Genomic DNA, 22,736 nt, shown 5'->3' with positions numbered 1-22,736 from the left:
TCGTGTTTTGATCCTTTTTTGAAACCTATTCGAGATTTGACCCTAGTTTGAATTTTTTTCGAAATCTGACCTTTTGCTACCGCCAGAGACCATGGCGGTAGGGTATAACAGCCTACCGCGAAGGTCCCTGGCTGTAGGGTTGCATGCCCTACCGCCAAAAACCTTCTAAGTATTGAACACAGTGCGTGCTCATGCCTACTGCCAAGTACTTGGCGGTAGGGTTGTGCAGGCTACCGCCAGCCTGGTTAGCGGTAGCGATGTTTCCTACCGCCAAAGTCCCTGGCGGTAGGCTGTTAGACCCTACCGTCATGGGCTCTGGCGGTAGCAAAAGGGTCAGATCTCGAAATTTTTTAAACTAGGGTCAAATCTCGAATAGGTTTTAGAAAAGGATCAAAACACGAAAATTTGCTGCCAGGTGCAACCAACAGCTGTCATGTCGGCCACTGGAACCACCAAATTTGGCTCCGACCGGCCAGACATAAATATCCGCCACTATCAGGAACAATTCCGGACTTTCCCCTAGCATCATATGAATGAAAAAAGATGACTCAATTATACCAAACAAAGGCTTTAATAGCATGGATTAAAAACGTTGAAGTTCCTGTGGTATTTCCGTGCTTTACAAGTCGTATGAAGTTTCCCCCGCATGGCCGTTTGATTGGTTTTTGATCGGTCAAGCATCATCCACCAAATCTATATTGGAAGGAGAAGAAATAGTTGATTGCACGAAAGAAAATCGATGGCCACACAACGGGATGACGGAGTATCTCATCTCTTTTTTGCCGCAGCTAGATTGGAATGAGATGGAACAATTGATGTGTGGGAAAAAAACGATGATCATGTCCGACGGTGAAGGACGATATCATTTCTTTTTTTAAACCTAGGATCTGATCTTTTTCCCATCAATCTCAAAAGGGGAAAGGCAATAGGGGAGGGGAGACCACGTTATCTATCATAATGGGATGGTGGGTAATTTTTTCACTTAAATCTTTATCTTTATCTTTACCTAATAATAATAGGGGAGGGGAGACCACGTTTGGACTCTACTGCAGTTGCCATATGTTGCCGGGCTGCACGTACACTGTTTGGTTGTGAGTTCTCCTTTATATGTGTGCGTGCCTGAACCAAATAGTAGACAGAAAACTGATCCGTTTTCGGCGGCCGTACTCATGTCCCATGTCGTGGCGGCAGCGGTGGCGTCGTTGTCGTTGTCGTTGGCGATGTTGCTATATACGTTGCTATATCCTATATACGTGCTGGGGTTTCAGCGTTGTCGCCGTCATCGGGGGCGCTGCTACGTGGCGTTTCATCATGGATCCGCAGGGTGTTGAACGCTGGCGTGGTTCCCGCCGTCCCCCTTCGCGCTGCTCAACGGCAAGTTGTCCAAGACCATGTTGACGTCCCTGGCCATGTGTCCCCTGGCACTCACCTTCCTGCTTCTTGCCAACGCCTGCGTCACCGGTGTGCTCCGTGCATACCCACACGAGCGGCGACGGGCATGTATGTTGCTCCCGCCCAGCGTCGACATCGCACGCGTACCTCGCGCTCGTCGCCACGCTCCTCTTGGGCTCCTACATCATGTTCTCCGCCAACGTCGCCTTCTGGCTGCTCTTCCTGGCCTTCGGCGCTGCAGACCTTGGCTTCACCTCCCGCGTGTTCATACCAGAGCTCTCCGCGTCGCCACGGTCGTCTCCAACCTCGCTGTCGTGGTGGCGGCCATGGAGGAGCGATGCACCGGGCACGCCGCGGTGCTGAGAGCGTGTGTCCTCATCAGGGGTCACATGCCCACCATGCTGGCAATGGCACTGCCTACCAACCTGGGCATGGCGGGGGCGGATGCGCTATTTCACCTCCGGGTGGTGTCGCACCGGATGGCCGGGAGGCTGGCGAGGCCTTCTCGGTCAGAATACATCCACATGCCCTGCGTCGTCCTTGAGATCATCGTCAGCTGCTTGCTCTACAGGAGCTGCAGAGAGGAGTGAAACAGATGAGCTGAGAGAGCTAGAGCCCAAGCAGAAGGTTGGAGATCACCTATCTATCATTTAAAAACTAGCTATCGATCTGTTGGTTAGAAAATTTCTGTTGGTATCTCCGGATCCATGTTCGTGTTTCGAAACACGACGTAGCCCCTCCTTCTCCCATGAGTATAAAAAAACTCGAGCCCGTACCACTATTGTTTTACCCAGCAAAACCCAGAAGCCGTAACGGCAACTTCTTGAGGCGGTTGTTGCACTTCTGGAGGTCGAGCAGGGAGTTATAGCCCTTCTTCTGGTGGACCAGATGAGACATCCCCATCGGAATAGTGGATAGTGTAACAAGACGACGGACGCTTGCCTGCCGCGCCCGCACTCCAACACTAGATGCACGGGTTCGCGGCGCACCTTTCTTACGTGGGTTGCCGAGACATCAAGTAAGCCACAATGCACTTCTTCCACAATGCTATTCATTATTGTGGTTTCAATTGCATTGGGCAATTTAGATATTTGGTGCCAAAGCTTGAACAATATTGGTTTTTTCCTATGACATATCACGAGCCCTCCTACATGTTGCTGCTCTAGATCGAGTTCGTATGCTCTTCTCAAGCCTATCGTCATGGATTTAGTTCCTTTGTGATTTTGAGTCCGACCGAGCATGGCAAGTTGGCAACACTACTGCAAGATCATAGTAACTACAAGAGAAAAAAAATCATATGTGCAAGGTGAGTCCACACTTCATTCAAACTCCTTGCTTTTTCTCTTGCTATATCTCTGTCCTATATTTTCTCCTCACATTTTAAAATAAAAAATAGATTGTATGAATTTGGCTAATGTTCGCTGGTCGAGAGATGACAGATCTATTTGGGTCTGGATCCTGGGATTCACTTGTTGAGTACAAGGTGCACGTGCTATCTTATAACTCTCTGGTAGTGTGTTGCGGCTGGGGAAGAGACAAGGAGAGAAGAGAACAATTCAACAGGGGAAGAATAGAGCCAGGAGCAGCAAAAAAAATGGTCATTGATTCTGTGCTATTGCAACGGATGAACAAACAATGAAGAAAGATGAACGAGGGAAGATAAACCGGAAAACGGAAGAGTGGGTGCTTTCTTGGCAAGCATTGTCATACTCATCATCCACACTTCAAGGGTATCCTTCTATTTAGTCTCAAACTATCAAGAGCCATACTTACTATTAGGCTAAATGGTTATGTGATATTTTTTTCTCCTCCGTTGCAACGCACGGGCATGTTTGCTAATCAAGTCTAACTATGATCACATCACGGGGTGAACGAGGATCTCATCATCATAATGGCATGCTGGGTAATTTTGTCACTTAAATCAAATCTAATGGCCGTATAATTTTAGTCAATTAAATCAAATCTAATGGCTGTGTAATTTTAGTCTATTAAATTAACGGTCGAATATTTCTATTTTTTGTGGGATTTTTCTAGAATATTTCTCTTTTTTTGGTTATCCCATCAAGCACCTTTTTATATAAATAGATTTAATGTATGAACTCGCCCTAAGGTGTGTCTGATAAATTGGTCCTAAAGACCATGTCATAGACAGGGGCACATGTTTTTACCTTGAAATGTTTTCTCGGGAAAAGATGCAACATCACATCGATAATACATAGAACAATAATGGTTCCATCAGAAATAGCATAACAGAACGTCGTTTTGATCTCAAAAGACAACAGACTTAACAAAAAGCCAGAGTAAAATAGAAGCCCCGACACGACTGTACTTCTAACTAGACTACAATAATTCAGATAGTTTCAAGGTACAGTGTGCAAGAACAAGGGAATGGCCAATTAAAAGCTCCCAACGCGCATGCGAAAAAATCTCGCGTGTAGGTTGGGTTAACCAACATAAGTGTCATTATCCATCCATGACAGCCTCTTCTCCAATGAAATCCTACAGCGAGAAAGATAGTTTGATTTAAATACACATGTTCAGTTCAAAATTTCATATGCACAGACTAGATACATGTCAACGAGAAAAGTTCTTACTTCATTGAGAAGGTTGGAAATACCAACCGATGACAAGGCATTGATGCCATTCAGTTGACCACCAAGCGCTTGCTGATCCATTGTTCCTTCTTGCACATGGAGAATTCCAGATGCATCACCGACATCATGCATCTGGGTCAATGGGACGAAACCATCTGTTTGATGGTTGGAAAGTGCAGAACTAGTTCTTCCGTAGTTAACCATATCAGTCTCTGCCACTGAAGTTCTTCCTGTACCATGTGCAGACCTGCCATTTAACATCATTCCAACCGAGCCCATGTTGCTTTCTATGTTTAATGGCGCCATGTGCTCACCGAAGCCTGCCACTAAGGTAGTGATGGGGTCGCTGTAAACGAACTGAGGTGGTGCCATTGGAACACTGTCGTTTGCATTCAACATCAATATAGAGCTTGGGTTGCCAGGTATGATGAATGGAACTATGTGCTCATTGAAGCCAAAAAATCTTCCCATATAGGGTGTCTGTTGAACCGAATACACCGGCATTCTACCACCATTGATTAATGAACCCATGGACATACTGCTCTGGGTGTTTGTATGCTGACCTAAGTGACCCGCTTCACCGTAATGGTTGGGACTCCAGGAGGCGATGCCACCTGAGGACACACTCCAGCTTTCATGTTCATGGTTCTGCATAAAACTCTCCTGAGTGTTCATGAAAGAGTTCCATCTTACACATGCATCACCAAGTGGGTTTGGGTTGACTCTTTTCAAGTACAATTTATACTTCTGAAATAACAATATAGACAAAATAAACGTGTATATGAGATGCACGCTCATGGGAGATAGTAATGGTGGACATGTGGGAACAAAACTAACTGGAAGTGTTGCATGGGTTAAAAAAAGTATGGGGCATGTATTACATAAGATATGCCTTACATTTTCAAGGACAAACATGATTACAATTACACACATTTTCATGCTAGGTGCATTACTAAACCTTTGACTGATATGTTACCCCAAAAATAAAAGCTCGCGCTTATATACGACAAAATGTTAGAGTATGAATAAATGGAACACAAACATGTGAAAAATAAAGAACGAGGGTCGAAAATAAACCTGTAGATGACTCGATACATTTTGTCTAGTGAGGAAATCGACATTCATCATCTCTAGAATCTTTTTTGGAGTAGCCCCTATAGTAGTGTAATCAAAAAATTGTTAATGAAAAATGCAAAATAGCAACAAGTGTTTTGTCATTTAATAAGTTCATAATGTGTGTCTTACTATAAAGGCCGATCTGGTTGATAGCTTCCATAAACTTTGTATGCAGCTCAATTGTCCATCCCACTTTTGGCTTCTTCTGGGTAGTGGATGCCTGTGTGTTCTCTTTGTTCTCATCATTATTAGCTCCATCATTGCTCTTGGCAGCAGTCCCAAGCTGTGCTCTCTGATCGTCATCATCATCACCACTGATGTGCCTTATTGCTTCGGATTTTCTCTTTCTTTCAACATGCTGCCATATGTTTTTTAGCTCGTTGGTATGCACTGGCTTCACTAAATAGTCACACGCCCCATGATTTATCCCCTTCGTCACAGCCGTCTTGTCGCAATCTTCAGATAGCACTGCATGCCATATGACCTGACTTAGCTTTGGAGTTCAGTACTTCACAAAAATCTATGAACTGGACATAAAATTTTATACTAGCGCTTATAGACAGAAAACAGAATTCAATATTTTCCAAATGCATCGAGCAAGTGGGGAAGCAAACATGTTTTACGCATGATTTTCAAATTATCATGAAAATGATATAATTTGCTTTCCAATGCAGATTAAATGGAAAAATATTCACAGATTCAATTAATAGTATAAAAGATAAATAATCAATAAAAAAATAACCATGACACAATGCCTAAACCATCATAACACCATGTTCTAACTAGGTAAATCTTATCATCACATTTAAGTACTAGTGAACCTGAAGATCAATTACTATTATGGGTGGTTTACCATGTTTCTCTAGCGCACTAGATAAAAGTGATCAGCCCCAGCAATGTTCTGAGCATGTTAAGGAATCATGCACATAGCAGCGCCATTATCTGAAGTATTTTTATTACAATTTGGGATAATAAGTATTTTTGGTTTCAATCTCCACCAAAAATAATGTGACTACAAATTAGTGTGCTAGTTCAAAGTCAAAAAAGCTGTAGCATCGTAGATATTATACATGGTTAACCTACTCAATGTATCTGCTTAAAAGTGGAACTCCTTTATATGGTATTCTCAGGAGTAAGTACTTTTAACAAACAATCTCAAGCAGATTATAGATGGGTAATCCTTTAATAACGTAAATACAACATACGTAGTTTCCTAATTGTATTACTCATGCCACCCTAGCAAACAGGTGCTGCAATTCTATACTTTGTGTGATTGCAAGGACTAGACATTTTATATTAGTTTAGAAAACAACTAAATATAATTTGGTCATATCACAAAATATAAATATATTATAGTTTTGGTTCTTATGACTAGATTTTTACAATAGTTAAATTAAATTGAGTCCATCAATGCACCCACACCGAACACATACGAGTAGTCGGTGTACATTGCATAGGAGTGACACATACTCACAATAAGCTAGATTACCATATATATTGTATGGATGGTATTTGAACCCTAGACTTCAGGCACTATGTATTGAAGTTCTAAAACAAATTTATACTGAATCTAGACGACATGTTTTAATGCAATTGGAACATCAATTGATCGAAAATAGAACCGGTTCCTATAGGGGCTTGTTGCCTACTTATAATTATATATGGTACACATCACCATGTCTATAGCATACTAAAAGCAATTAACACAATTATTTAAATCAATAATTCATTGGCTCTCATAACTCACAGGTTACCACTTCCATTCCCCTGCCCCCACTGGTTCAGGCAAGGAACCCATTGGTTCAGGCAAGGAACCGATACCACTAGCGATCCTGCGATCCGGCCTACTCTTAATTAACTAATGTGTCGATTCACCTCCGCTCTACTACCCGGCCCACGGGCCATCCGATCGGACAGATGAATGGTTAGATGGGATCCGGTTGGTTCAGGCTGAAAGGGGATCCCACTCTTTCGATTTCCCCAAAGTTAAAAATAAGGTGAGTGTGCCGTGCATGCGTATTTGGTTTCCTAAAATCGTGTTGAATATATAGGATCTCACGTGCTGCCCAAAGGAATGAATGTCCTCTCACTGTATATCCAAGATTCAGCATTAGAAGTACGTTCTCAAAGAGAATTGTCAGCTCATACGCACAAAAATAAAACTAGGACTTAGAATTGAGCAGTGAGTGTACTGATGACGGGCAGATCCATCTCGAGGCGGATGAGCTCGAGGAGCTTGAAGCTGTCCATGTCCTGCATGCGCACGTCGGTGATGACCACATCAAACTTCTCCTTCCCCGCCCTGAGAATCTTCAGCGCCGTCTTGGCATCCGTCACAGTCGTTGCTGCATCGCAGAAAGCATTATTCGCTGAGAAACAAAAAGATCACAAGGCTCCGATTCTAATGGACTTTGGCGAAGCGGAGGGATCAAGATTCAAGAGACTCACGGTGGTATTTGCAGCCGTGCAAGAGGTTGTCTAGCACCTTGAGGCAGACGCAGTCGTCGTCCACGGCAAGGACTCGTAACCCGTCTGGGAACTTGTCCTCCGCCGCACCCTCCATCATCTGCCTTTGGTCCCCACCCATCGCGGCCATGTTTTCCGAACTTCTTCCCACCTGGCAAAGCAAATGACATCAAGAAAAACACTGATTAAGGAACAAGGGGACTGACCAACACAAACCCCACAGACATCTTATTAAGAACAGAACCCAAAACCTCTGTTAGATTAGATCCCTCCTTTCCCACCTCCTACAATGTCTTCCTCGTCGCAGGGCAGAACAGAACCAAAATGTGGATTTCAGAGGAGCTTTGTGCGAAGGGCTGGAGGATGCAGGGCGCCTTTTATAGGGGTAGAGGGGTCAAGGAAAGGAGTGGAAGTCTTGTGGTCCCCGTTCTGTTCATGCGCAACTTAATTTCTACTCAATAATTTCTGAATCTACAGTACTAATTTCTGAATCTACAGTCTTAATTTTGTGCATGTATTTTGGTGCCATCCGCCGATGAGAGGAAAGCAAAACCACGGGCTACGTTGCTGTTTTTTGCTTTTTTGTTCTTTTCTTAACAAATGTTGGAGCACGAAGATATGATTTGATTACAAAAAGGAGATACGCCTGCTTTGTTAGGCTGCATGGCCATGGTCAGACTGTCTTTGTGCTTCCATTGACCCGAAACGGAGAGCGCGTTCATTGTCTCAACGGCCACATCCTTACCTACCTTTGCAGGGACGTGACAATGTGTGAGGCCTAAACTCATATTTATTTTTTAACACTGTACAATTGAAGTTGCTCACATACACAAACTTTCCGCGTCCACTTCATGGACGCCTCGTCGTCGAGCGCGTCACCGTGCTGGCTCTTCACGGCGGCGAGCCCTGGCTCCATCTTCGGCTTGACGAGGCGGGGAGGAGCCGAGGAGGAGGCATGGCTGCCCTTGTTGATGACGATGCCGGTGCTGCGGGTGCGCCGGCCGAGCGGCGTTTCCATGTTCTCGGGCTTGACGCTAACGTGCACCAGCGTCCTGGAGGAGTGGTAGGAGGATCGGGAGGAGGAGGAGGAGGAAGACCCGCCCAGCATTCGCCACGGCACCCACGGGCCGACACTCCGACGGGGGTCGGGGCCGCCGGGTAGTTGCCACCCTCGAGGTACTCGAGGACGGCGTGGAGGTTGCGGCCGGGGGCGCCCCACCACGGGCAGTGGTCGTCGCTGTTGTTGTGCCCCCTGAGCACCAGCGCGTTGTTGATGGAGGCGAAACGCTCCGCCTGCCGGCGTTCGAAGTACGCCGCCCGCGCCTCGTGGTTGCCGGTGTCGTACTCCGGGAGGGCGCGCTCCTCCTCCGATAGGGAGGCCCGCACACGCTCAATCCCGGTGTGGAAGTATCTGGGGTGTTCGACATCGGGCAGAGGGAGGACTGGGACGCCCCCGGCGCTGAGCCTCCACCTGTTGGGGAACGCATTAATTTTAAAAATTTCCTACGCACAGGCAAGATCCATCTAGGTGATGCATATCAACGAGAGGGGAGAGTGTTGTCCACGTACCCTCGTAGACCGAAAGCGAAAGCGTTATGACAACGCGGTTGATGTAGTCGTACGTCTTCACGATTCGACCGATCCTAGCACCAAAGATACGGCACCTCCGCGATCTGCACACGTTCAGCTCGGTGACGTCCCACGAACTCTAGATCCAGCTGAGTGTTGAGATAGAGCTTCGTTAGCACGACGGCGTGATGGCGGTGATGATGAAGTTACCGACGCAAGGCTTCGCCTAAGCACTACAACGATATGACCGAGGTGGGAATCTGTGTAGGGGGGCACCGCGCAAGGCTAAGAGATCAACTTGTGTGTCTATGGGGTGCCCCCCTTCCTCGTATATAAAGGAGTGGAGGAGGGGGAGGGCCGGCCCTCTATGGCGCGCCCTAAGGGGGGAGTCCTATTCCCAGTGGGAGTAGGATTCCCCCTTTCCCTTGTTGGAGTAGGAGAGAAGGAAGGGGAAGAGAGAGGGAGGGAAGGGGGGCCCACCCAATTCGTATTGGTCTAGGGGGCGCGCCCTCCACCTTGACGTTCCCTCTCTTCTCTTCCAATAAGGCCCAATAAGGCACATATACTCCCCGGGGGGTTCCGATAACCCCCCGATACTCAGGTAAATGCTCTAACTCATCCGGAACAATTCCGATGTCCAAACATGGCCAGCCTTCCAATATATTGATCTTTATGTATCGAACATTCTGAGACTCCTCCTCATGTCCGCCATCATATCTGGTACTCTGAACTACCTTCGGTACATCAAAACACATAAACTCATAATACCGATCGTCACCGAATGTTAAGCGTGCGGACCCTATGGGTTCGAGAACTATGTAGACATGACCGAGACTCATCTCTGGTCAATAATCAATAGCGGAACCTGGATGCTCATATTGGTTCCTACATATTCTACGAATATCTTTATCGGTCAAACCGCATAACAACATACATTGTTCCCTTTGTGATCGATATGTTACTTGCCCGAGATTCGATCGTCGGTATCTCAATACCTTGTTCAATCTCATTACCGGAAAGCCTCTTTACTCATTCTGTAATGCAACATCCCGTAACTAACTCATTAGTCACATTGCTTCCAAGGCTTATAGTGATGTGCACTACCGAGAGGGCCTAGAGATACCTCTCCGATAAACAGAGTGACAAATCCTAATCTCGATCTATGACAACTCAACAAGCACCATCAAAGACACCTGTAGAGCATCTTTATAGTCACCCAGTTACGTCATGATGTTTGATAGCACACTAAGTTTTCCTCTGGTATTCGGGAGTTGCATAATCTCATAGTCATAGGAACATGTATAAGTGATGGAGAAAGCAATAGCAGTAAACTAAACGATGAAAGTGCTAAGCTAACGGATGGGTCAAGTCAATCACATCATTCTCTAATGATGTGATCACGTTCATCAAAAGACAACTCTTTGTCCATGGCTAAGAAAGTCACCCATCTTTGATTAACGAGCTAGTCAAGTAGAGGCATACTAGTGACACTCTGTTTGTCTATGTATTCACACATGTACTAAGTTTCCGGTTAATACAATTCTAGCATGAATAATAAACATTTATCATGATATAAGGAAATATAAATAACAACTTTATTATTGCCTCTAGGGCATATTTACTTTAGTCTCACACTTGCACTTGAGTCAATAATCTAGATTACATTGTGATGATTCTAACACCCATGGAGTCTTGGTGTTGATCATGTTTTGCTCGTGAGAGAGGCTTAGTCAATGGGTCTGCAATATTCAGATTCGTATTTATCTTGCAAATCTCTATGTCTCCCTCCTTGACTTGATCGCGGATGGAATTGAAGCATCTCTTGATGTGCTTGATTCTCATGTGAAATCAGGATTCCTTTGTCAAGGCAATTGCACCAGTATTGTCACAAAAGATTTTCATTGGACCCGATGCACTAGGTATGACACCTAGATCGGATATGAACTCCTTCATCCAGACTCCTTCATTTGCTGTTTTCGAAGCAGCTATGTACTCCGCTTCACACGTAGATCCCGCCACGGCGCTCTGCTTGAAACTGCAACAACTGACAGCTCCATCATTCTATGAAAATATGTATCCGGTTTGTGACTTAGAGTCATCCGGATCAGTGTCAAAGCTTGCATCGACATAATCGTTTACGACGAGCTCTTTCTCACCTCCATAAACGAGAAACGTATCCTTAGTACTTTTCAGGTATTTGAGGATGTTCTTGACCACTGTCCAGTGATCCACTCATGGATTACTTTGGTATCTCCCTGCTAAACTAATAGCAAGGCACACATCAGGTCTGCTACATAGCATTGCATACATGATAGAACCTATGGCTGGAGCATACGGAATGACCTTCATTTTCTCTCTATCTTCTGCAGTGGTCGGGCATTGAGTCTGACTCAACTTCACACCTTGTAACACAGGCAAGAACCATTTCTTTGCTTGATCCATTTTGAACTTCTTCAAAACTTTATCAAGGTATGTGCTTTGTGAAATTCCAATTAAGTGTCTTGATCTATCTCTATAGATCTTGATGCCCAATATATAAGCAGCTTCACTGAGGTCTTTCATTGAAACATTCTTATTCAAGTATCCTTTTATACTATTCAGAAATTCAGTATCATTTCCGATCAACAATATGTCATCCACATATAAAATCAGAAATGCTACAGAGGTCCCACTCACTTCCTTGTAAATAGAGACTTTTCCAAAAGTCTGTATAAAACCATATACTTTGATCACACTATCAAATCATATATTCCAACTACGAGAGGCTTGCCCAGTCCATAAATGGATCGCTGGAGCTTGCACACTTTGTTAGCACCTTTTAGATCAACAAAACCTTCTGGTTGCATCATATACAACTCTTCTTTAAGATATCCATTAAGGAATGCAGTTTTGACATCCATTTGGAAAATTTCATAATCATAAAATGCGGCAATTGCTAACATGATTCGGACGGACTTAAGCATCGCTACGGGTGAGAAGCTCATCGTAGTCAACTCCTTGAACTTGTTGAAAACCTTTCGCAACAAATCAAGCTTTGTAGACAGTAACATTACCGTCAGCGTAAGTCTTCTTCTTGAAGATCCATTTATTCTCTATGGCAAGTCAACCAAAGTCCACACTTTGTTCTTATACATGGATTCCATCTCAGATTTCATGGCCTCAAGCCATTTTGCAGAATCTGGGCTCATCATCGCTTCCTCATAGTTCGTAGGTTTGTCATGGTCAAGTAACATGACCTCCAGAACAGGATTATCGTACCACTCTGGTGTGGATCTTACTCTGGTAGACCTACGAGATTCGGTAGAAACTTGATCAGAAGTTTCATGATCATCATCATTAGGTTCCTCACTTACTGGTGTAGGAATCACTGGAACTGATTTATGTGATGAACTACATTCCAATAAGGGAGCAGGTATAAATACCTCGTCAAGTTCTACTTTCCTCCCACTCACCTCTTTCGAGAGAAACTACTTCTCTAGAAAGGATCCCTTCTTAGCAACGAATATCTTGCCTTCAGATCTGTGATAGAAGGTGTACCCAACAGTCTCCTTTGGGTATCCTATGAAGACACATTTCTTCGATTTGTGTTCGAGCTTATCAGGTTGAAGCTTTTTCACATAAGCATCACAGCCCCAAACTTTAAGAAACGACAACTTGGGTTTCTTTCCAAACCACAGTCCATAAGGTGTCTTCTCAACGGGTTTTGATGGTGCCCTATTTAATGTGAATGTAGCCATCTCTGAAGCATAACCCCAAAACGATAGCGGTAAATCAGTGAGAGACATCATAGATCACACCATATCTAATAAAGTGCGGTTACGACGTTCGGACACACCATTACGCTGTGGTGTTCCAGGTGGCGTGAGTTGCGAAACTTTTCCTTATTGTTTGAAATGAAGACCAAACTCGTAACTCAAATTTTCTCCTCCATGATCAGATCGTAGAAACTTTATTTTCTTGTTACGATGATTTTCCACATCAATCTGAAATTCTTTGAACTTTTCAAATGTTTCAGACTTATGTTTCATCAAGTAGATATACCCATATCTGGATAAATCATCTGTCAAGGTAAGAAAATAATGATACCCGCCGCGAGCATCAACACTCATCGGATCGCATACATCGGTATGTATTATTTTCAACAAGTCTGTTGCTCGCTCCATTATTCCAGAGAACAGAGTCTTAGTCATCTTGCCCATGAGGCATGGTTCGCAAGCATCAAGTGATTCATAATCAAGTGATTCCAAAAGCCCATCAGCATGAAGTTTCTTCATGTGCTTTACACAAATAAGTTGCACTATCATTATTAAACTTATATTTTTTGGCTTCAATACTATGAACATGTGTATTACTACTATCAAGATTTAGTAAAAATAGACCACTCATCAAGGGTGAATGACCATAAAATATATTACTCATATAAATAGAACAACCAAATAACAATTATTTAGGTCTAAAACTAATCCCGAAGGTAGATGCGGAGGTAACGTGCCGATGGCGATCACATCGACTTTGGAACCATTTCCCACGCGCATCGTCACCTCATCCTTAGCCAATCTTCGTTTAATCCATAGCCCCTGTTTCGAGTTGCAAATATTAGCAACATAACTAGTATCAAATACCCAAGCGCTACTGCAAGCATCAGTAAGGTACACATCAATAACATGTATATCAAATATACCTTTCACTTGGCCATCCTTCTTCTCCGCGAAATACTTGGGGCAGTTCCGTTTCCAGTGACCAGTCCCTTTGCAGTTTATAGTACATCACGAAGATCTTGTAGCTTGGTGAGAGTAATTAAAGAACTCTGTCAATGACACTATCATCAGTAAGATTAACTCCCAGCCGAGTCAAGTGGTTGTGGTACCCAGACATTCTGAGTATATGTTCACTGACAGAACTATTCTCCTCCATTTTGCAGCTATAGAACTTATTGGAGACTTCATATCTCTCAATCCGGGCATTTGCTTGAAATATTAACTTCAACTCCTGGAACATCTCATATGCTCCATGACGTTCAAAATGTCGTTGAAGTCCCGGTTCTAAGCTGTAAAGCATGTCACACTGAACTATCAAATACTCATCAGCTTTTCTCTGCCAGACGTTCATATCATCTGGTGTTGCTCCTACAGCGGGTTTGTCACCTAGAGGTGCTTCCAGGATGTAATTCTTTTGTGGAGCAATGAGAATAATCCTCAAGTTACCGACCCAGTCCGTGTAGTTGCTACCATCATCTTTCAACTTAGCTTTCTCTAGAAACGCATTAAAATCTATTATATTAAAAAATGCTTGATGAGCTAACCAGAAAAAAGATAATTAGCCTAGAAAACCCCACAATAATTAGAAACATCTAACCCTTAATTTAGTACATGAAAAAATCACAACCATTAGATCAACTTTAAAACAAAAAAAATTACCCACCAATTCCATAGAAAATAAGGCCATCTTTAGCCGTCAGACTAGCGTCTAATCCTTTTAGAAAAAAACACATAGCCTATAATTGTACATGAGTCGCAAAGCAGCTGTAGCTTATAATTGTACATGCACTAGTAGAAAAAGGGTCAAATGTGAAGCACATTAGTGCCGGTTTGAATTTGAGCCGGCACTAATGTGTCCATTAGTGCCGGTTCCAACGGCTAGGCGGGAGGAGCTCTTTAGTACCGGTTCGTGGCGAACCTTTAGCACCGGTTCGTGCCACGAACCGATACTAATGAGAGTGGTGGCAGGATGTTGTCAGAGTGGGGCCCCTCCAGCACCTTTAGTACAGGTTCGTGCCACGAACCGGTACTAAAGGTCGTCCTATATAAACCCTTCGTCCACCAGCACTCTGTTCTTCCCCCTTTCCCCTCTCCCTCTCTTCTGTTCTTCCCTTCTTCCTCTCGATTTCATCACAAAATTTGCCCCAAATTTGTCCATATTTGCAGGCCCCCATCCATTCAAATGATCACGAAGGTTAGCAACTTTGTCCTTTCATCTCTCATTGCTAGATTAGATCTTACATTGGTTTATATAGTGATTAATTGTGGGTTTTAGTAATTTGGGAGGAATTATATGTAGTAGTATTTGATTTATATGCAAATTGAGGTCAAAATAACACTTAGTTTGCATATGTAGGTGTGGTTTACTTAGTGCCTTCTAAATCTCCGTCGTAACCACCGTCGATCGCCCGCACCGTCCCGTCGCCGGCACCACCTTGTGGTGAGCCTCTTGTTCATGAAATTTTATATAAAAAATTGATGTTTGTGTGATTTGGATATATAGTTACTTGTATAATTATCTTACCCGTACGTTGTTTGTTATACATAATGCCATGGTTTTGATATCCGTCCCCGTCGGCCCTCGCCCTTGCTATGATTCGGATGTGGCATATTCTCTTTTAAAACTATTTGTTGAATTTCGTGTTTATGACAAATTATGCCCATCAAACTGATATAGATATTTGTATGTAGGAGGTAGTTGAACCGGAAATTCCAACCGACCCTATTGTCGAGAGGTTAAATTCAGTTGAAAGAGAAAACGAGGATTTGAAAGAAAAATTGAAAAGAATTGAGGGGGAGAAGATGGAATTGGAGTTGCATGTTGCCGATGTCGTCGATGATCACAAGATTAAGATGGAGAAAATGCGCTTGAAGATTAGAAAGATTAGAAAATATGCCATTCATAGTGAGGCTTGGTATCATTATGCTGTTGGATCAATTGTTACCTTAGTTGCGATCTTGATCGCATTTGTTGTTGCATTTAAATTCTTTAGCTAGAGAGTTATTTGTTTGTTGCAGTTAAGTGTTGTATGAACTTTATGTATTGTATTAATTTGGTGTTTTCGGTGCTGTGTATTGAAGATGAGCCGGCAATGGATGTACGATGACCGATGCTCTCCCGAGTTCATTAATGGCGTGCATACTTTTCTGCTTGCGGCTGAGGCAAACAAGCGGGCGGGTAGTTTTATGCCTTGTCCATGTGCTGGCTGTAAGAATGGTCACAATTACTCTACGTCAAGAACCATTCACGTCCACCTGTTTGAGTCTGGTTTCATGCTCTACTATAATGTTTGGACCAAGCACGGAGAAAGAGGGGTTATGATGGAAGACAATGAAGAAGAAGAGGACGACGACAGCTATCCTGGCCATGGGTTCCCTGAATACGATGATACTACAATGAGGGAAGAAGCTGAGCCGGTAATGTAACACCCCGGATATGATTTACCTATTATGTAATCCAACTCTTGCCGTTTCCGGTGTTAAGTTATTTTATTTTCTTGGGTTCGGGTTTTTGTCTCCGTGTGTTGTTGTCGTTGTCATGCATCTCATATCATGTCATCATGTGCATTGCATTTGCATACGTGTTCATCTGATGCATCCGAGCATTTTCCCCGTTGTCTGTTTTGCATTTCGGCGCTCCGTTCTCCTCCGGTGGTCTTTTCTACCTTTCTTTCGTGTGTGGGGGTTAAACATTTCCAGATTGGACCGAGACTTGCCAAGCGGCCTTGGTTTACTACCGGTAGACGGCCTGTCAAGTTTCGTACCATTTGGACTTCGTTTGATGCTCCAACGGTTAACCGAGGGACCGAGAAGACCTCGTGTGTGCTGCAGCCCAACACCCCTCCAATTTGGCCGAAAACCCACCAAAACCATCTCCATCATCTAGAGCGTTCAATCATGATCGCATGCCGAACCGCACCTCATTTGGACACTCCTAGCTCCTCTATGCTATATATAGACCCCCTCCGAAATTCCGGATCTCCTCTCCCCGAAACCCTCCCCCATCTCCGCCGCGCGGACACGTTCGCGTCGGGCCGGACATCGCTCGGCCGACGCACGGGCTGCCACGTGCGCCACCGGCGCCCGCCCGGCCCCTCGCCGCGGCGGCCCGCGGCCTGCGGGGCCTCCCGGGCCAGGGCGGCGCCGCGCTCGCCGAGCCCCGGCCCGCCCGCCGCCTTCCCCCCACGCCCCCGCGAGCTCGGCCGGCCGCCGCACCTCGGCCCCGCCGCCGCCGCTCGGTGCGGCCCCTCGCGCGCGCCTCGCGGCGCCGAAGCCGCCCTCGGCCCTCGCCCCTCCCCCCGCCCCCCGGCGCCTCTCTCCTCGCCGGCGTCTGGTGACTCTGGCAGATCCAGCCGGCGATCTCGATCGTGCGATCTAGATTCAGATATTGGGGTTGATTTTCTTTCCCCAATCCTAGATTATTTGCATGTTCATCGTGCGTAACTTTGCATCCGTAGCTCCGTTTTTGGGCATATAGCATATCAAAATGTTCGTCTCAGAGAGCACATCATTTCATCTCATTGCATCATTTTCATTTGAGTTCATCTTGATGCCCGAAATGCTGTTGGAAGAGTGCTATTTGAGATAATTGTCAGATCTGCTGCTCCAATTAGATATTTGTCATTTTTGCCATGATTATTGTGTGCATGATATGCCCCTGAGCTCTACATGTGTTTTGTTATATGTTTTGCCATCTTTCCAGAGGTGCAACCCATGTATTTTTGTGATGTGTGTGGTGACTAGCACAAGCTTGCAAAGTGGTGCATTCGTTAATGCTGATTTCAGGGACTTAGCAATTCCACTAAGTCCTTGATCTGTTTATTTCAATATGCCATATGTTCATGTTGTTTCCTAGTGATCCGTGCCTCTTTTGAGGATGATCAGTAAGGATGTTTTGTTAATCTTGTAGTGCTCTATCCATCCATGTCTTTGTTTGCAATTATGGAGCACCCTAGCTTGAGTCAATCGAGCTCTACTTTTGCTATTTCGTGAATCTGGGCAGATTGTCTACTTGTTAGCGATTTTGCCGAGGATGTTGTAGTTGATCCGTGCATGCTATGTTATTGTTCTTGCCATGTCTAGCTTGTATAATGTGTATTCTTGATGGGTGTATGCTTAGATTGTCATGACATGCTCTGTAGTGAGTGCATCGAGCTCGTAAACATGCCTACTTGATATCTGATTTGCATGCTCCAGTTTTTCACTAAGTCTGTGATCTGATTATGTTTTTGCCATGTTCACATGCTTGCAAATGGTATTTTCTGATCCCTTTTGGCTCAAGGTCACTAAGGGACTTTTATTAAGCTCTTTGAGTAGCTCCATGCTATGCTTTACTTTGCCATGTTCAGGCCCTGTAGCATATAGTTTCCATGCTCCAAAGTGTGCTACCTGATCTGAAATTCCAGACAAGTGTTAATTTCACTAAGTCTGAAATCTGTTTACCAAATGCATTTTTGCCATGCTTGTTTGAACCTGTTAATGGATGAATTGGCCGTAGCTCAGTGCTCATATTTTGTTAAGCATCATGAATGGATCCCTGCCATGAATTTTGTTGCCATGTTTGAGTGCTGTAGCATGTTCATCTTGTTGCATTTAGATGGCTACGTGCTGTATATCGCAGACCGGTGCCATATTTGAATTGCTTGCCATTTCCAAACCGTGACTCCGATTCCGGTGATCTTTATATCGTTTTCAAGAGATTTCATCTCACCTTTCCTGTGGCACACTTGGATTTCCAAGTTGAGGCCAGGTTCATGCATTCCTTGTCAAATCTTGCATATGCATCGCATATCGCATCCCGCATAGCATACCATGTTTGCATCATGTTGTTTGAGCTTTGCACGTGGTTGATTGTGTTCCGTTTGCTTGTTTGTCTTGTTGGGGTAGAGCCAGGAGACGAGTTCGCTAACGAGGAGCCCGTTGAGTTTGCTTTTGAGGATCCAGTCAACTCTGACAACATTGCAGGCAAGATGATCATACCCTCGAAATCACTTCTATCTTTGCTTTGCTAGATGCTCGCTCTTTTGCTATGCCTATGCTATGATGCCTACCACTTGCTTTTCATGCCTCCCAAATTGCCATGTCCAACCTCTAACCCACCATGTCCTAGCAAACCGTTGATTGGCTATGTTACCGCTTTGCTCAGCCCCTCTTATAGCGTTGCTAGTTGCAGGTGAAGATTGGAGACCGTTCCTTGTTGGAACATTATTTACTTGTTGGGATATCATTATATTGCCTTGTTATCTTAATGCATCTATATACTTGGTAAAGGGTGGAAGGCTCGGCCTCTTGCCTAGTGTTTTGTTCCACTCTTGCCGCCCTAGTTTCCGTCATATCGGTGTTATGTTCCCGGATTTTGCGTTCCTTACGCGGTTGGGTTATAATGGGAACCCCTTGATAGTTCGCCTTGATTAAAGCTTTTCCAGCAATGCCCAACCTTGGTTTTACCATTTGCCACCTAGCCTCTTTTCCCTTGGGTTTCCGGAGCCCGAGGGTCATCTTATTTTAACCCCCCCCGGGCCAGTGCTCCTCTGAGTGTTGGTCCACCTCGTCAGCCGCCGGTGGCCACCAGGGGCAACTCTGGGCTGGCCTACCGGAAGTTTAGACAATCTGAGTGTGCCCTGAGAACGAGATATGTGCAGCTCCTATCGGGATTTGTCGGCACATTCGGGCGGTGTTGCTGGATTTGTTTTAACTTGTCGAAGTGTCTTGTAGAACCGGGATACCGAGTCTGATCGGAATGTCTCGGGAGAAGGTCTATTCCTTCGTTGACCGTGAGAGCTTGTCATGGGCTAAGTTGGGACTCCCCTGCAGGGATTTGAACTTTCGAAAGCCGTGCCCGCGGTTATGGGCAGATGGGAATTTGTTAATGTCCGGTTGTAGATAACTTGAACCTTAACTTAATTAAAATGAATCAACTGTGTGAGTTACCGTGATGGTCTCTTCTCGGCGGAGTCCGGGAAGTGAACACGGTGTTGGAGTAATGCTTGCCGCAGGTTGCCCTCTAGTTACTCGTTCGCGCTTTGCCTCTCTTCTCGCTCTCTTTTGCGAACAGGTTAGCCACCATATATGCTAGTCGCTTGCTGCAGCTCCACATATTTACCTTGCCTTACCTATAAGCTTAAATAGTCTTGATCGCGAGGGTGCGAGATTGCTGAGTCCCTGTGGCTCACAGATTACTTCCAAACCAGATGCAGGGCCTGATGACTCCGTTCCAGATGACGCGCTTGAGCTCAAGTGGGAGTTCGACGAGGACTCATGTCGTTACTATGTGTCTTTCCCTGATGATCAGTAGTGGTGCCCAGTTGGGGCAATCGGGACCGTGTCGCATGATGGGTTTATCTTTTATTTTGGCGCCGTGGTCGGGCCATGAGTGATTGGTTGATGTAATGCTATTTATGTACTTTGATTGACGTGGCGAGTGTAAGCCAACTATGTATCTCCCCTTTTATTATTTATATTACATGGGATGTTGTGAAGATTGCTTAACTTGTGACATTGCTTTCAATGCGGTTATGCCTCTAAGTCGTGCCTCGACACGTAGGAGATATAGCCGCATCGAGGGCGTTACAAGTTGGTAATCAGAGCCTTCCCCGACCTTAGGAGCCCCCATTGCTTGATCGTTTTTAGCAGCCGTTGTTGAGTCTAGAAAAATGTTTTGAGTCATTTAGGAATTATATATCGGAGAGTTTAGGAATTCTTTTTACTCCCAGTCTCCTCATCGCTCTGGTAAGGCATCCTGACGTAGAGTTTTGACTCTTCTCTTCTCAAATTTCACAATTTTTTTTAGGATCAAGCGGGTATCTTGGAATCGTTCTGATGGTTTTGTGACGAGAACATTGTTCTTGGTGCCTCCTGTCTTTAGGGGTTGTGGCAGTGTCCCGGGGAGTTGAGCTCCGAGGTGTTGTCGTCACAATTTTATCGTTGCAGTTCTGGAATACCTGAGTTTAGTACGCCGACATCGAAAATCTCTTTTATGCAGTTCGTTGGTGAGATAACCTCGACGCCACCCAGTACTGGGGCGGGAGTTCGGGAGTATTGCCATAACTTGTATAACGGATGCTTTTCGAAGGTTGAGGTAGATGGTTTCCGAAGTTTTCTCGGTTATGTGTTGAAGGATGGATACAGCTGGATGTAGGATTTGCTAGATTTGGGTGAGATATTATGCTTCCCCTGTATCCCCAACACCTGATTGCATAACCGGAAAGGTTCGGGAGTTTCATAGGTGGGAATTCTTGTAGCTCTAGTTCTTCTTCCACGGATATTTGGTTTGAGATTGGGATTTCTTACCGAGTATTCGTTCTTGATCCGTACCTTGTTGATTTATTCCTCTACCTAAATTCTAAGTGGCTTCTCAATTTATGGATATGTGACCATTTCAAGTGGAATGCATTCGTTCTTATGTTCGGATGTGAAGACTATATGTTGCAATTTCAACCCGTTTGATTCAGCTTCATTTTATCTGTCAATGTGCTAACGGTTGTCACCCTCTTCAGGATGGCTCCCGCTAAGAGCAGCAATCAGAATCAGAATCAGATCCGCCACCACCTCCACCTCCTCCGGAGGCATGGCAAGCTGTGATGGCCGCAACCAATGCAAACACACAGTTGATCATGCAAATTCTTCAAGAGCGCAATCAAGCGAACCAAGGCAACCAAGGCAACAATCAGAATCACTTTGCTACACTCAACCAGTTCCTTGCTAACGGGCCAAAGACTTTCAGCAATTGTGTTGAGGCAACTGATGCTGACGATTGGCTCGTGGATCTGTGCAAGCATTTCGAGTGCAGTAACGTCAGGCCTGAGGACTTTGTCAAGTTCGCTTCCTTCCAACTCAAAGACCAAGCTGCAGAATGGTTCCAGCAGTACAAGGATTCCAGAGGAGGCCGTGTGATTACCTGGGATGAATTCCGTCAAGACTTCAAAGCTCATCATATTCCTCAGAGCGTGGTTGAAAGCAAGCGTGAGGAATTCCGCAACCTGAAGCAAGGCTCTTTGTTTGTCTATGACTACAACAAGTTGTTTCAGAAGCTCGCCCGCTTTGCTAAGCAGGACTTCCCTGACGAGAAGAGCATGATATACCAGTTCAAGGGTGGTCTCAGAGAAGAAATCCAGCTAGCTCTTGTTCTCTTTGAGCCCTTGAGGTACGATGAGTTCTACAACATGGCATTGAAGCAAGAGGCCGCTCAACTGAGGTGTGATGCTTCCAAGAAGCGAGTCAGAGATGCTACTCCTTCTTCCTCTACTCAAGTGGCCAAGGAGAAGAAGTATTGGCTTCCTCCTCCTCTGTTCCGTCAGCCGTATCAGCAGAAGAGAAAAGGTGGCAGTGGATCTTCCCACCCACCCAACCCTGGTTTTCAGAACAATACTTCGTCTCAAGCTCCAAGATCGAGTGCTCCGTATCACTGTCCGCTTTCAAAGGTCATGTGCAACACGTGCCAACAGAAGGGTCACTATGCCCACAAATGCTTCAATCAGAGGCGTCTTCCTCCTCCTCCTCCTGTGAGATCGGCAAGTACAGTTGTGGTCAAGCATAACCCCAAGTACGCCAAGGTTAACATGGTGAATGCAACTCAGGCAGAGGACTCGTTAGATGTCATCATGGGTAACCTTCCTATTAACGATGTTCCTGCAAAAGTTCTTTTTGACACTAGTGCATCGCATTGTTTCATCTCGAGACCTTTTGCATCTAAACATGGGTGGTATTCTCAAGTTATGCATAAACCGTTAGCAGTTGTCTCTCCGAGTAGTTGTTTGCTCGCTAACTATGAGGTTCCGGATATTTCTATCTCGATGGGTGATTTCAAGTTTCTGGCTTCTCCAATGATCCTTGGTTACTCGAA

The 22,736-nt window shown here is 44.9% G+C and overlaps 1 protein-coding gene and 1 pseudogene across 1 annotated transcript; one reads left to right on the top strand and one right to left on the bottom strand.

Moving 5' to 3' along the window:
* Positions 1 to 1,331: 1,331 nt before the first annotated feature.
* Positions 1,332 to 2,046, top strand: LOC123153781 (uncharacterized; annotated as a pseudogene).
* Positions 2,047 to 3,855: 1,809 nt separating this feature from the next.
* LOC123153780 (two-component response regulator ORR24) lies at positions 3,856 to 7,689 on the bottom strand. The gene is made up of 6 exons (XM_044572729.1): positions 7,551 to 7,689; positions 7,295 to 7,447; positions 5,232 to 5,570; positions 5,064 to 5,140; positions 3,987 to 4,733; positions 3,856 to 3,891 (listed from the first exon to the last, which is right to left on the bottom strand). Exons 1-6 carry the CDS (start codon positions 7,687 to 7,689, stop codon positions 3,856 to 3,858), a joined length of 1,491 nt encoding a protein of 496 aa, XP_044428664.1.
* Positions 7,690 to 22,736: the final 15,047 nt, after the last annotated feature.

The sequence above is a fragment of the Triticum aestivum genome, chromosome 7A (genome assembly GCF_018294505.1).
Source record: "Triticum aestivum cultivar Chinese Spring chromosome 7A, IWGSC CS RefSeq v2.1, whole genome shotgun sequence".
NCBI lineage: Eukaryota > Viridiplantae > Streptophyta > Magnoliopsida > Poales > Poaceae > Triticum > Triticum aestivum.
Note: the sequence above shows the minus strand (reverse complement) of the source record. Positions and strands in the feature narration are given on the sequence as shown.